At 42.4% G+C, this 15794-nt stretch overlaps 1 protein-coding gene across 5 annotated transcripts in view; it reads left to right on the top strand.

Annotated features, from left to right (window-relative positions):
• Positions 1-15794, top strand: part of LOC115142934 (plasma membrane calcium-transporting ATPase 1-like) — a 173307-nt gene that overhangs the window by 104349 nt on the left and 53164 nt on the right. For all 5 annotated transcript variants that reach the window (XM_029682806.2, XM_029682809.2, XM_029682805.2 and 2 more), the window contains 5 exons: positions 3852-4066; positions 4228-4470; positions 4703-4837; positions 5020-5129; positions 5260-5497. In XM_029682806.2, the coding sequence (XP_029538666.1) occupies positions 3852-4066; positions 4228-4470; positions 4703-4837; positions 5020-5129; positions 5260-5497 (941 nt within the window). The remainder of the gene's footprint in view (positions 1-3851; positions 4067-4227; positions 4471-4702; positions 4838-5019; positions 5130-5259; positions 5498-15794) is intronic.

Below are 15794 nucleotides of genomic sequence, written 5' to 3'. Positions count from 1 at the left end.
GGGCGGCCAGCACCAGGAAGATTCCAAACTTCGTCCATTTAAGAATGATGGAGTCCACTGTGTTCTTGGGCACCTTCAATGCTGCAGACATGTTTTGGGACCCTTCCCTAGATCTGTGCCTCGACACAATCGTGTCTCGGAGCTCGACGGACAATTCCTTCGACCTCATGGCTTGGTTTATGCTCTGATATGCACTGTCAACTGTGGGACCTTTATATAGACAGGTGTGTGCCTTTCCAAATTATGTCCAATCAATTGAATTTACCACAAGTGGACTCCAATCAAGATGTAGAAACATCTCAAGGATGAGCTCAATAAGTCTCAATAATGCACTTGAGCTCAATAAGTCTCATAGCAAAGGGTCTGAATAATTCTGTAAATAAGGTATTTATCTAAAACCTCTTTTTGCTTTGTCATTATGGGGTATTGTGTGTAGATTGATGACGACACTAGTGTTGCACGGTATACCAAACGTCTGTACTGTTTCGATACTAGAACATAGAAAACGGTTCGGTTTTAGTATTTTTGTTACTTACTGTACTTCTGTCATGTGTCTCACTCCATCTACATTTACATTACATTTAAGTCATTTAGCAGACGCTCTTATCCAGAGCGACTTACAAATTGGTGCGTTCACCTTAAGACATCCAGTGGAACAGCCACTTTACAATAGTGCATCTAAATCTTTCAAGGGGGGTGAGAAGGATTACTTTATCCTATCCTAGGTATTCCTGAAAGAGGTGGGGTTTCAGGTGTCTCCGGAAGGTGGTGATTGACTCCGCTGTCCTGGCGTCGTGAGGGAGTTTGTTCCACCATTGGGGTCCAGAGCAGCGAACAGTTTTGACTGGGCTGCGCGGGAACTGTACTTCCTCAGTGGTAGGGAGGCGAGCAGGCCAGAGGTGGATGAACGCAGTGCCCTTGTTTGGGTGTAGGGCCTGATCAGAGCCTGGAGGTACTGAGGTGCCGTTCCCCTCACAGCTCCGTAGGCAAGCACCATGGTCTTGTAGCGGATGCGAGCTTCAACTGGAAGCCAGTGGAGAGAGCGGAGGAGCGGGGTGACGTGAGAGAACTTGGGAAGGTTGAACACCAGACGGGCTGCGGCGTTCTGGATGAGTTGTAGGGGTTTAATGGCACAGGCAGGGAGCCCAGCCAACAGCGAGTTGCAGTAATCCAGACGGGAGATGACAAGTGCCTGGATTAGGACCTGCGCTGCTTCCTGTGTGAGGCAGGGTCGTACTCTGCGGATGTTGTAGAGCATGAACCTACAAGAACGGGCCACCGCCTTGATGTTAGTTGAGAACGACAGGGTGTTGTCCAGGATCACGCCAAGGTTCTTAGCGCTCTGGGAGGAGGACACAATGGAGTTGTCAACCGTGATGGCGAGATCATGGAACGGGCAGTCCTTCCCCGGGAGGAAGAGCAGCTCCGTCTTGCCGAGGTTCAGCTTGAGGTGGTGATCCGTCATCCACACTGATATCTACTGAGAGCATAGAACAGAAAGTAAAGTATTCACACCCCTCGACTTTTTTTCACATTTTGGCCACTGGCCTACACACAATATCCCATAATATCCAAGTGGAATCATTTTTAGACATTTTTAAATTAATTTAATTCAAATTAATTTAAAAAACAAAGCTGAACACCCTTTTGTTATGGCAAGCCTAAATATATTCAGAAGTAAAAAATGTGCTTAACAAGTCACACAATGAGTTGCATGGACACACTCTGTGTGCAATAATAATGGTTCAAATTATTATTTTTAATGACTACCTCATCTCTGTACCCCACACATGTAGAATTGTCTGTGAGGTCCCTCAGTCGTGCAGTGAATTTTAAACACAGATACAACCACAAAGACCAGGGAGGTTTTCCAATGCGTCGTAAAGAATTGGTACATGGGTAAAAATAAACAGTAGACATTGAATATCTCTTTGAGCATCGTGAAGTTATTAATTACACTTTGGATGGTGTATCAATACACCCAGTCACTACAAAGATACAGGCATCCTTCCTAACTCAGTTGGCGGAGAGGAAAGAAACCGCTCAGGGATTTCACCATGAGGCCAATGATTATTTTTTAAAAGTTAGTTTAATGGCTATGGTAGGAGAAAATGGAGGATGAATCAACAACATTGTAGTTACTCCACAATACTAACCTAATTAACAGAGTGAAAAGGACAGAATAGAAAATATTCCAAAACATGCATCCTGTTTGCACTTACATTTTTTTTGCAGTATTGCTTAAGTGTCAAAGCTATTAACTTTTTGTCCTGAATACAAAGTTATGTTTGGAAATAATACAACACATTACTGAGTACCACTCTCCATATTTTCAAGCATAGTGGTGGCTGCATCATGTTATGGGTATGCTTGTAATCATTAAGAACTGGGGTGTTTTTCAGGATAACAAATAAATGGAATGGAGCTAGAGGAAAGCCTGGTTTAGTCTGCTTTTCACTAGACATTGGGAGATTATTTCTCCTTTCAGCAGGACAATAACCTAAAACACATGACCAAATCCACACTGGAGTTGCTTACCAAGAAGACCGTGACTGTTCCTGAGTGGCCGAGTTACAATTTTGACTTTAATCTGCTTGAAAATCTATGGCAAGACTTGTAAAAATGGTTGTCTAGCAATGATCAACAGCCAATTTTACAGAGCTTGAATCATTTTGAAAAGAATAATGTGCAAATATTGTACAATCCAGGTGTGTAAAGCACTTAGATATTACCCAGAAAGACTCAAATCTGTAATCACTGGCAAAGGTGATTTAACATGTATTGACTCAGGGGTGTGAATACTTATGTAAATGAGATATTTCTGTATTTCATTTTCAATACATTTGAAAACATTTCTTAAAACCATGTTTTCACTTTGTCATTATGTATTGTGTGTAGATTGGTGAGAAACAATACCTATACTGTTCCCCGGTAGGCTGTCATTGTAAATAAGAATTTGTTCTTGCCTAGTTAAATAAAAATTCAGGCTGTAACACAAAAAAAGTGGAATAAATGAAGGAGTATCAATACTTTCTGAAGGCACTGTACAGCTGAAGCTAACATCAATGTACTACCATTGTACCTTATTTGTGATAATATGCTAACCATAACGCAAAAATATTGCTGATTTTTAAAAGCTGATTGTCACCAAAACTTCATGTCTCTCCCAGTCAAGGTGATCTTTGCTTGTTCCTCGACCTGTGTGTGTGAATGACATCATGGGTCTTAAATAGACCATGCACACTATTATAAAAGAAGAGATTGCTTGAGTGCAAATGTTGTTGATCAGGACAACACAATTAGTGCCAAATGGAAACAGTTTTTCATCTATAGCCCCATGTAATCACACAAACGAAGCTCAATAACTCAATGCATGTGCACACTCCTATTGAATATGCATTCACCTGTATTGCTACATCTTGACTTACCCAGTTTATCAACCAAGATTTATCATTGAAATAAATGATTACCGTTTTGTTATGTAATTAGATTGATTGTACGCATGTAATGATATTGAACTCAAAAGATCTGTCTGGAAGTGCCATTCTGTGACTTTGGCTAATGCGCCTTATTTTTGTCTTGCCGTAATATCGTTTTGGTATCTGATATTGTGACGGTATTGAGTATCCTGATATTAATCTCAAAATATTTAAAAAATCTGGTATTGTGACAACACTAACGAGCACACACAGACAGAAAAACCATAGAGAGACACACACAGAGACGGACCATGCAGATTGGGAAGGCAGAGAAGGTCTTAAAAACGTTAGGACACACATCATCGTTCTTATATTCCTTTTCCTGGATTTGACAGCAGGATTGCAACTGTCTACTTCGTTTCCTATGCCCAGGTCTGATCATGTCAGCTGTGACGGTGATCATTCTCATCCTGTACTTCGTGATTGACACGTTCGGGGTGCAGGGTCGCCCATGGCTGAAGGAGTGTACCCCCATCTATATCCAGTACTTTGTCAAGTTCTTCATCATCGGAGTCACTGTTCTGGTGGTGGCTGTGCCTGAGGGGCTGCCCCTAGCTGTCACCATCTCTCTGGCCTACTCTGTCAAGGTACACACAGAGACACACACACACACACACACACACACTCAATGCTGGTAGTGGCAGTGCCAGAGGGGCTGCCGCTAGCTGTCACCATCTCCCAGACTTACTCTGTCAGGTACACACACACACAGCTCTAACCTCTACTGTCTGTCTTGTCCCCTGTGTAGAAAATGATGAAGGACAATAACCTGGTGCGTCACCTGGATGCATGCGAGACCATGGGGAACGCTACCACCATCTGCTCTGACAAGACAGGCACCCTCACCATGAACCGTATGACCGTGGTGCAGGCCTACTTGGGAGACACACACTACAAGAAAGTACCGGAACCTGACGTCATCAAACCATTCACTCTGGAAATCATGGTCAACAGCATCGCCATCAACTCAGCCTATACTACTAAGATTCTGGTAAGAGAGAGACCCCCCCCCACACACACACACACACACACACACACACACACACGAAAGCATAGTGTCTTCTTCTCTAGTGCATATCTACATGGTTGCTTTTACACTCTATATGATGCATGTCTCAATGTCCCTTTTGCTGTATGTCTTCATGAAATATACATGTTGGTAGGATACGGTATGTTGGTAGGATACGGTATGTAGGTTATATGTAACGTTTTTGTTGCTCCAGTCCCCAGAGAAGGAGGGAGGTCTGCCCCGCCACGTCGGCAACAAGACAGAGTGCTCCCTATTGGGCTTCGTGCTGGAGCTGAAGAGAGACTACCAGCCAATCAGGGACGAGATTCCCGAAGAGAGTCTGTACAAGGTGTGTAGCTGCTTCAAAATGTAATGTATGTATATATGTGTTTTGTTCCCGGTGGCCCCAAGAGAGAATGTTCAAATAACCTACTACCCATTATTCTTACAGAGAGCTAACTTGTACACAAGCTACTGTACTATAATAATATAGAGTAATATGATAGTTATAACTGATTGGTGTGTTTCAAGGTGTACACCTTCAACTCGTCCCGTAAGAGCATGAGCACGGTGCTGAAGAACACAGACGGTAGTGGCTTCCGCATGTACAGCAAGGGAGCCTCCGAGATCGTCCTACGCAAGTACGGGAGGGAGGGAGATTGGTCTTGTCTTTCCCTGATGAACGGATACACAGAGATAGATAAACAGAAAGATGGAGTTGATCATCTGCGATGTGATGAGTTAAACATTTCTTCCCCCTTCCCTCTCTAGATGTTCTCATATCCTGAACACGAACGGGGAGCCACGTATCTTCAAGCCGAAGGACCGTGACGAGATGGTGAAGAACGTGATTGAGCCCATGGCCTGTGACGGTCTGAGGACAATCTGTGTGGCCTACAGGGACTTCCCTGCCGAGGCAGGAGAACCAGACTGGGACAACGAGGGCGACATCCTTGATGAGCTCACCTGCATCTGTGTGGTCGGCATCGAGGATCCCGTCAGACACGAGGTGGGACACAAAGACATATTTTGCATGAACAAAACACACGGGTGGACACCCTCAGCCTGACCAGAAAGCGCATAAATAATTGTGGGATTTTTGTAGTTGATCCCTTCAGAGCTGAGGTTGGATATGGCTGAACACTGCTTAGATTAGCTGTGTAGTGTGTTGTCTGGAGGTTGACTGGAGGTTGTGTGGAGGTTGTCCACAGTATCAGAGGTTTAGACATGAAACCCATTACCATATATTTTCAGCTGGCGCTAAGGCGGTGCAAGTCAGAATTATTTGGATTTGTAGCTTTAAAAAAAACTTGTCAATTTCGCCATGTGTAAACTGTCGCTCTGGCATTTTATGCATCGCAGTACTTGAGGCATCCCTACAGCCCCGGGTTCGATCCCAGGCTGCGTCACAGCCGGCCGTGACCGGGAGACCCATGAGGCATACACTACATGAAAAGATATGAAGATACCTGCTCGCCGAACATCTCATTCAGATTTTTAACTTGTCAGCTCGGGGATTCAATCTTGCAACCTTTCGGGTACTAGTCCAATGCTCTAACCACTAGGCTACCTGCCGCACCGCACATGACCAAAAGTATGTGGGGACCTGCTCGTCGAACATCTCATTGCAAAATCATGGGTATTAATATGGAGTTGGTCCCCCCTTTGCTGCTATAACAGCCTCAATTTTCTGGGCAGGCTTCCACTAGATGTTGAAACATTGCTGCGTGGATTTGCTTCCATTCAGCCACAAGAGCATTAGTGAGGTCGGGCATTGATGTCGGGCACTGATGTTAGGCCTGGCTCTCAGTTGACGTTCAAATCAATCCCAAAGGTGTTCGATTTGGTTGAGGTCAGGGCTCTGCGAAGGCCAGTCAAGTCCATCCACACCGATGTCGACAAACCATTTCTGTATGTACCTCGCTTTGTGTATGTGGGCATTGTCATGCTGAAACAGGAAAGAGATGTTGCCAAAGTTGGAGGCACAGAATCGTCTAGATTAATTGTATACTGTAGCAGGTAGCGTTCTCCTGGCATCCACCAAACCCAGATTCGTCCTTTGGACTGACAGATATTAAAGCGTGATTCATCACTCCAGAGAACGCGTTTCCACTGTTCCAATGGCGGCGAGCTTTACACCACTCCAGCCGACGTTTAGCATTGCGCATAGTGATCTTAGGCTTGTGTGTGGCTGCTCTGCCATGGAAACCCATTTCATGAAGCTCCCGACGAACAGGTTTTCTGCTGACATTGCTTCCAGAGGCAGTTTGGAACTCAGTAGTTAGTGTTGCAACCGAGGACAGACAATTTTTATGCTACGCACTTCAGCACGTCCCATTCTATGAGCTTTTGTGGCCTACCACTTCTCAGCTGAGGCGTTGTTGCTCCTACATGTTTCCACTTCACAATAACAGCACTTGAAGTTCACTGGGGCACCTCTAACAGGGCAGAGATTTTATGAACAGACCACTGGCCATTCTACTGCCAATGTTTGTTTATGGAGTGTGCTCGATTTTATACACCTGTCAGCAATGGGTGTGGCTGAAATAGCCGAATCCTCTAATTTGAAGCGCTGTCCACATATATACTACTGTTCAAAAGTTTGGGGTCACTTAGAAATGTCCTTGTTTTTGAAAGAAAAGCCCTTTTTTTTAATGGAATATCTACATGGGTGTACAGAGGCCCATTATCAGCAACCATCACTCCTGTGTTCCAATGGCACGTTGTGTTAGCTAATCCAAGTTTATCATTTTAAAAGGCTAATTGATCAATTATGTTAGCACAGCTGAAAACTGTTTTTCTAATTTAAAGAAGCAATAAAACTGACCTTTTAGACTAGTTGAGTATCTGGAGCATCAGCATTTGTGGGTTTGATTACAGGATCAAAATGTCCAGAAACTAAGAACTTTCTTCTGAAACTCGTCAGTCTATTCTTGTTCTAAGAAATGAAGGCTATTCCATGCAAGAAATTGCCAAGAAACTGAAGATCTCGTACAATGCTGTGTACTACTCCCTTCACAGAACAGCGCAAACTGGCTCTAACCAGAATAGAAAGAGGAGTGGGAGGCCCCGGTGCACAACTGAGCAAGAAGACAAGTACATTAGTGTCTAGTTTGAGAAACTGACGCCTCACAAGTCCTCAACTGTCAGCTTCATTAAATAGTACCCTCAAAACACCAGTCTCAACGTCAACAGTGAAGAGACAACTCCGGGATGCTGGCCTTCTAGGCAGAGTTCCTCTGTCCAGTGTCTGTTCTTTTGCCCATCTTAATCTTTTATTTTTATTGGCGAGTCTGCGATATGGCTTTTTCTTTGCAACTCTGCCTAGAAGGCCAGCATCCCGGAGTCGCCTCTTCACTGTTGACGTTGAGACTGGTGTTTTTTATTTAATGAAGCTGCCAGTGTGTCTGTGAGAAACGTGGGAAAGGGCTGGTGTTGCCATAGCAACTGTGAGTTGAACTCTGTGAGATGGACTCCTAAGTATATAGCGCAGTTTGTTTAGGCGATTTTACAGCTAGCTAGCTACTTCACATGCTGGTATTGACTGATGTTATTGTGTGTTGTTTAAGGTGACCAAATTTCTGAAATGAAAACCCGGGGACATTTCCAGTTCGGCGGTCAATATGTCATTAAAATATCCAATGTTATTATCTATGAAATAAAAAAAGGGGGAAAATTCCGGGTTTCAGGTATTTAGTCTAACATGCACACTGTGATAGAGAAAACAACTATACTACAGTAACACTACAGACAAGACAGAACTGTCCGATCTGAACAGCCATTCAGTGGTCCTGGTAGAATAAGAGCAGAAGAGAACATGAGCAAAGTTGAAAAAACAGAGACAATAGTATAACATAATAAAAAATAAGATGATGAGGAGATTGGTAACTACATAATAGACTTATACCAACCTAATCGTTTATTTCTCAGAAGAATGTATTTTCATCAGGATTGCTCTGTCTTTGGCCAACTTCTCCATGAACTCCTGGCAGGGGAGGATGAATTTTGTCTTCACAATAAGCATGTCCTTGATGGTAGGAACCTATTTCTTGCTGCTGTCCATATATCATTCATTTGGGAGAACACTCTCTCGACTGGTGCATTACTTCCAGGTAAGCACATGACAACAGACGCTAATCTAGCCAAGTTAGTGTGTGGGATGTCGTTCTCTTTGAAGTGGGTAACCACCGTGCTCCATCTCTGACTAAGCGGTGTTTCAGATGTTTTCCATTCTTCAAGCGATCCCCCCTTTAAGAACTCTTGCAGGCAGTAACCTCATCACACAATGCATCCTCATTGATGGTCACATTGGGGCATTTTTTCTGCTGCCTTCTGGATCTCTTCACGCTGAGGTTGCCTTTTTAAACGGAGACCATGTAAATCTTTGCTTGCATGTAGTTCACAGCCATATTGAAGAATGAGTGGGATGTTTGGAGAAACCTCTCTTTAGGCATTGCTCCATTTTCCTCTAGCTCTCTCAGAAGTCCTCTGACCAAAACTGGAGTGACGTGTTCATCACGTCTTGCAGTCAATTTTGCCTCAACGTTTCTCAGAACTGCAGCTGACTCCACAGCACAGCGGTCCTGGCCTTCAAGCATCTTGATCGTGTCACTGAATACGGTCAAGTTTCCATGGACAAAGGCCAGGCAAAGTTCAGTCAGTTTGCAGGACAACAGGGCATTTGTCTTCAGAAAGGAAATGGGGATTTCAATGGCACATACCTTTTCAGCACTCTTTCTAGAGCAGGGAGCAGGGACAGCCAGCGAACATTGTTGTGTAATAAAATGTTATGGTACTCCTGGCAAACAAACTCACAAAACCTCTTCAGTCTTTCTACTCTGATGGTAAAAATATGAAAATATCTTTGAGCAGGTACTCAACATCAAGGGGAATCATATGCAAATCTGTTCCGTCTGTGTAATGAATGATGTGAGCAGGACAACCTAAGTCAATCACCTCCCGCTGCAGAGAATTTTAAACTTTGGTATAGACATTCACCCTCCCCAGTCTATTCAGTCCTCCAAAGTTGGTATTTGTGTTGTCGGCAGAGAATGCCACAACTTTGTTTTCCAGGTTCCATTTTTGGATGAACACCAGGACCTCCTCTGCAATTCCCTCTGCTGTTTCTCCTTTCAATTCAACAAGATCAAGCAGTTTTGTTTCCACAGATGTGCTGCCATCATGTATCTTACAATATCTGACTACTATTGTCAGCAGCTTTACATGTCTATGATTGGACGCACCAATGGACAGGGACACAAATTCAACCTGATCTAAAGCATCCGTGTCAGTTGTGCTGTGCAGTCCATATATCTGTAACTATGATTGTGTCGCATAGTGTGGTATGCAAAGACACCCTCCTGCCCAGCTAAATCATATTCTTCTTGGGAAGGCTCTACCTTTTTGAAGAATGTGGTGACAGAGGGCAAACCAACACGGCCAATCAGAGAGGATTTATGCTTTTTCATGTTCTTCCACTGCCGTTCTTCCCCCGCTGCCAATTGAAAAAGAGGAATTACAAAGGGTGCAGTGAACCATTCTTGATCTGAGCGTATAAATGTAAATTCTTTCATCATGTTGTCATTAAAGTGGCATTTCCGTTTCTTGGAACGAGCTATTGTACCTCCTCTGTCTGCTCTTCTTCACTCTCCTTGTCACTCTTCTTGCTCTCAACTCTTTCCTTCTCCTCCAATCTAGCTCCTCCTCTGGTCTTCACTCGTCTTTCTTCTCTTTCTCCTCACTCTTCTGCACTCTCCTCGCTTCACTCTTTTTACTCAATTGTTCCTTCTCACTCTTCTCCTTCTGCTCCAATCTTTAATAATAAATAGTACACTATTAGATCAAATAGTTTGGTTAACAGATTCCCGTTGCTTGACCCATTTTTTAAATTTAATCTCAAAAACATAGTTTGGAATAATAAATTGGCAGGCTCTGTGATAATATTTTTGACCTTTTCTCCTCTTTCACTCTTCTTCCTATCCAGTCTTCCTCCTCTCCTTCCTCTCCACTCTCTAACAGAAAACATTATGCTAATATTATCCATTAATTTAATATAATCATAACCTAGCTACCATGACAGTAGCTAGCTAACTTGTCTATGTAGACTAACGTTAGCTAGTATAACTTATTTAAAACCTTATAGAGCAGATCATCTATCTATATAATAAATTGTGACATCACATCACTAGCTAGTAACACAAACGATTGTAACTTACTTACCTGGCATGAAAAGACATTTGTGGTGATGTTGTGGATTCACTTGACACTTAATAGCTTCTGGCAGAGTTTTCCACATCAGTTTTCTCTAAAACTAGCTTGAATAAGTAGTTGGTAGTAGGAGAAGAAGAGTGAATGAAGCTGCTATAGCGAGCAGCCCCCTCTGTTGGCCAAAACAAGCACAATGTGATTGAGACGTCAATCGGTAGGCTCTGTCACTTTGTGGTCTGTTTTGAACACACAATTAAAAACGGTCACATTTCCGGGTACATCTCCAGTCAGGGACAGGCCACCAAAAACGGGGACTGTCCCCGTTTGGTCACCTTAGTGTAGCTACGTTTGCAGGCTAGTTAACCTGTTGCGACGAGCCATCCCGGATCCGGGATCGTGAATACAGCCTCAAGCTCATTACCATAACGCAACGTTAACTATTCATGAAAATCGCAAATGAAATGAAATCAATATGCTAGCTCTCAAGCTTAGCCTTTTGTTAACAACACTGTCATCTCAGATTTTCAAAATATGCTTCTCAACCATAGCAAAACAATCATTTGTGTAACAGTATTGATAGCTAGCGTAGCATTTAGCGTAGCATTTAGCGTTAGCATTCAGCAGGCAACGTTTTCACAAAAAACAGAAAAGCATTCAAATAAAATAATTTACCTTTGAAGAACATCGGATGTTTTCAATGAGGAGACTCTCAGTTAGATAGCAAATGTTCAGTTTGTCCAAAAAGATTCTTTGTATAGGAGAAATCGCTCCGTTTGGTACATCACGTTTGGCTACCAAAAGAAAACGAAAATTCAGTCATCAAAACGCCGAACTTTTTTCCAAATTAACCTCTTAAGTCGACCCTCTACTTTTTTGAACATTCTGTTAAAAATCGCGCAACATTTCAGCGCCCTGCTACTCATGCCAGGAATATAGTATATGCATTTGCTTAGTCTGTGTGGATAGAAAACACTCAGACGTTTAAAAAACTGGTTAAATCACTGCTGTGGTTTAACCAGAGTGCCAACAAAGAAGATGGTGAAAGGTAATGAATGTTTTCTATTTTATTGTGCGGTTTGTGTAACGCCGAAATGCTAATTATTTTGTTTACGTCCCCTGTGGGTCTTTTGGGGTGTTGCATGCTATCAGATAATAGCTTCTCATGCTTTCGCCGAAAAGCATTTTAAAAATCTGACTTGTTGCCTGGATTCACAACGAGTGTAGCTTTAATTCGATTACCCTGCATGTGTATTTTAATGAACTTTTGAGTTTTAACTAATACTATTAGCATTTAGCGTAGCGCATTTGCATTTCCAGAGCTCTAGTTGGGACGCAAGCGTCCCGAGTAGAAGCAACAGGTTAACTCCATAATATCGACTGAAACATGGCAAACGTTGTTTAGAATCAATCCTTAAGGTGTTTTTCACATATCTCTTCGATGATATATCGTTCGTGGAAGTGTGCTTTCCCCTCTGAATCCCATGGGAAAATGCCTGCAGCTGAAGATTACGCACCAATTTCGACAAAGGACACCGGGCGGACACCTGGTAAATGTAGTCTCTTATGGCCAATCTTCCAATGATATGCCTACAAACACGTCACAATGCTGCAGACACCTTGGGGAAACGACAGAAAGGGCAGGCTCATTCCTGGCGCATTCACAGCCATATAAGGAGACAATGGAAAACAGAGCCTCAAAAATTCTGCTCATTTCCTGTTTGAAGTTTCATCTTGGTTTCGCCTGTAGCATCAGTTCTGTGGCACTCACAGATAATATCTTTGCAGTTTTGGAAACGTCAGTGTTTTCTTTCCAAAGCTGTCAATTATATGCATAGTCGAGCATCTTTTTGTGACAAAATATTGCGCTTAAAACGGGCACGTTTTTTTATCCAATAATGAAATGGCGCCCCCATAGGTTGAAGAGGTTAACCAGCCAGCCCAGAGAGAGCATTGCATTGTAGGTTTTGTAATCAAATTGAGCTGCAACAGATGACGTAAACAAAACGTGTTCACAAAAAAGTTTGTTTAAAGCTGCAATATGTAACTTTTTGGCTGACCTGACCAAATTCACATAGAATTTATGTCATTCGCATTGAAAGCAAGTCTAAGAACTGGTAGATCTGTTCTATGTGCGCTGTTTCTATGCTTCCCGTTCCTAAGTTTTGTTTTTGTGTATTTTACTTTCGGTTTTGGACACCAGCATCAAACAGCTGAAAACACAATAGTTTGGTTATGGAAAATATATTTCACAGCGGTTTAGATGGTACAATGATTCTCTATTATACTTGCTTAAACTGAAATTTGGCAAATTTATTTGGCGAACTGAATTTTACTACTATTTTGCAAGCTCCCGTTTTGGATGTGTGTAAAAATAAAAACTCCATGTTGGCTGCCTGTGTACATATGCCCATCATGGAACAAGAGATGAGATGATGATGGTGACCCTTTTATTTAGAAGTCATTTTCTTGCAACAATTTCTCGTTTTCCATTTCACATGACTAAAAACCAAGCCCTCCCTCCTTTACTCTAAGGCCTAGGGTACAATAACGAAAGCTGATTCAACTGCAATGCGTCGTCTTTTTTGTAATCCTGCAGATTTTATGATATCATGCTTCTGACCCCAACCTACTAAGAAATATTGTTTTTGTTTAAAAAAATATATGGGGAAAAAATACATATTTCTTGTTTAATTAGAGGAGAGGAGAGGATAAGACAGTGAAAGAGGGGAGAGGAGAGGAAAGAAGATTATAAGAAGCCCAAAGATTAGTTTGAGTCTCTTGACTGTGGAAGGAGTAAGATATTCAATATTAGAGTGAGAGGGAGACGGTTTAATTCAACATGTTGCACATTTCTTAGAATAATTCAGTCCTAGCTTTATGATGAGAAAGTGTTAATGCATTCTGTAAGATGGTTCCATAATGTTTTCTAGAACATATTTGGCAGCAGTGAGTGGACATTCTCCCTTTCTCTTTATATTAGATCTTTGTCCAGCTTCTATGAAAAGTTTAGATATGCGTAAAACCCTCCATAGTCTGTTGCTTTAATATTTGAATGTCCTTTGAACTAGCTAGTTAACACGCTTGTGTGTGCAGAGTGGCACCAGAATTAAAAATGCGTCTTATATATTTATTTGTAGTTAATAAATCCAAACGAAATGAAACCTGATAACTAGCCCTATAGTGTCATCAGCAAGCGTTTATCTATTCGTCTAATAGGAAATCTCTCCCTGTCTTCTGAATCAAGCTTGTAATTTCAGTAAAGTAGCCTATGATTCGGAGGGGGTGCAGGAAGCCTAAATGCGCTTTGCATAGGCGCTTTGTTGCATTTTGTTGTGGGACTATGAAAATAAAATAACTGGAGTGTAAAATAACATTATTAACCGGTTGCCAAGCTTTTAAAAGAACGATTCTGTTTCCGGGAACAGTATGGATCATTTTTACTCCAGGTCCCGTGTACATGCCATGGACATGCCAAACATTGTCAATAAGCACGATTAAATTGACTATTGATGAGGCCTAAAATTCTAATCAAAATGAAACCCCAAACTTGTTTTTTTGGCACTAGAATTGCTTACTGGGGCATATGACACTGATGTTAACAGTGTATCAAATCAACATGTTCAAATCAATGTTATAAAGCCAGTGATGCAGTGATCCAAGTTCTGCTGTGCTGTGATAACTGCGAGTATGATTGAAAAGCTCATCTGCACACACACACACATGTGTACAGTCTCACACACACACTCTCTCACTCACATACATGCACACACACACACACACACATCACATGTAAGTGACGCCCGTTCAGTGAAGCCCAAGTATTTTATTAGGATGCCCCCCAGCTGAACACACCACCTCACTCCACTGTGGCCCTAGAGGACTGAAATGTCCCTGTTGTCTCCTAAAAAAAAGTATTCTCTATAGCTCCAGCCAGAGCCATATTGCCCGTAAACCTGATAATTAGAATTCAAATGTAATCTCACAGAGCACTGAACTTTGTTGAAAACAGCATTATGTAAATCTAATATAGCCACTTTTGAGAGTGTGACTGTGACATATTAGCTATTTCCTTGCTCCGCCCAACCGCCACTTGCTGTGTTCTTCACGTGACAGACTGATAGTCATTAGAGTTTTGAATGTCAAGCAGCAGCAGATAAGAGTGGATGGAAATAGCTTCGTAGCCAGTGGGTGACTGACTCTACCATTTCCCAATAGAGTTGGAAGGAAAGGGCGGCTAGCTGCTAGATGAAAGATACTGTACTGTAGCCGCCAGTATAATGGCTGTGCACTTTAGTGCTGATCTTTCATGACGGCGGCGTCTCTGAAATGAGCTGCTGGTATGTCGAAGATTTACTCGTATCATCTATTAATTATGGAGATGAGGAACACTTCATTTCCATGATAAATGAGGAAAGGACACCTGTGTCATTTTATTATTCAAATGCATAACTGAGGGGAAAATGCAAAATATCAGGGATATTATCATGGTTTCGAATAAAGTCCAGAAATGTGGAACATCGGAGAGTGAGTGATCGTAGATTTGTGAGTTGTTTTGAATTTTATATATATAATTCTTTTTTTCCCCAAGCAATAATACAATACAGACAATAAAAATGGCTGCTCCCATCAGTGGGTGCTCTGGTTAGATGGTGCGCTCGCCCCCACCCGCCCTGAGACACCAGCAAGGCCCTGGCCCAAATGGATTTTCCAAAGGCAGGAAAAACCAAGCACAGCCCGGCGCCCGGGTGGAGCGCACAAATAACTACCAGGACCAGCACACACACAGCTCACACACAGCTCACACACAGCTCACACACAGCACACACACAGCTCACACACACACAGCTCACACACACACAGCTCACACACAGCGCACACACACAGCTCACAGCATGAAACCAAACCACAAAAATGCAAAGCGTACAAAAATCTCCCTTTCTCCTGATTGGAGGACCTCAAACATATACACCTGTACATTTGTGTATATAATTATTCCCAACACCCATCAATTCCACCATTCAGACAGCCACAGATCATCCCCTCTTCCCCAATAAGTAATTCTACCATTTCCTATCGCAATTCATCCCACCATTCTCCCA

This window comes from Oncorhynchus nerka, linkage group LG15 (assembly GCF_034236695.1).
Source record: "Oncorhynchus nerka isolate Pitt River linkage group LG15, Oner_Uvic_2.0, whole genome shotgun sequence".
Taxonomy (NCBI): domain Eukaryota; kingdom Metazoa; phylum Chordata; class Actinopteri; order Salmoniformes; family Salmonidae; genus Oncorhynchus; species Oncorhynchus nerka.
This window is presented reverse-complemented; position numbering and strand designations above follow the sequence as displayed.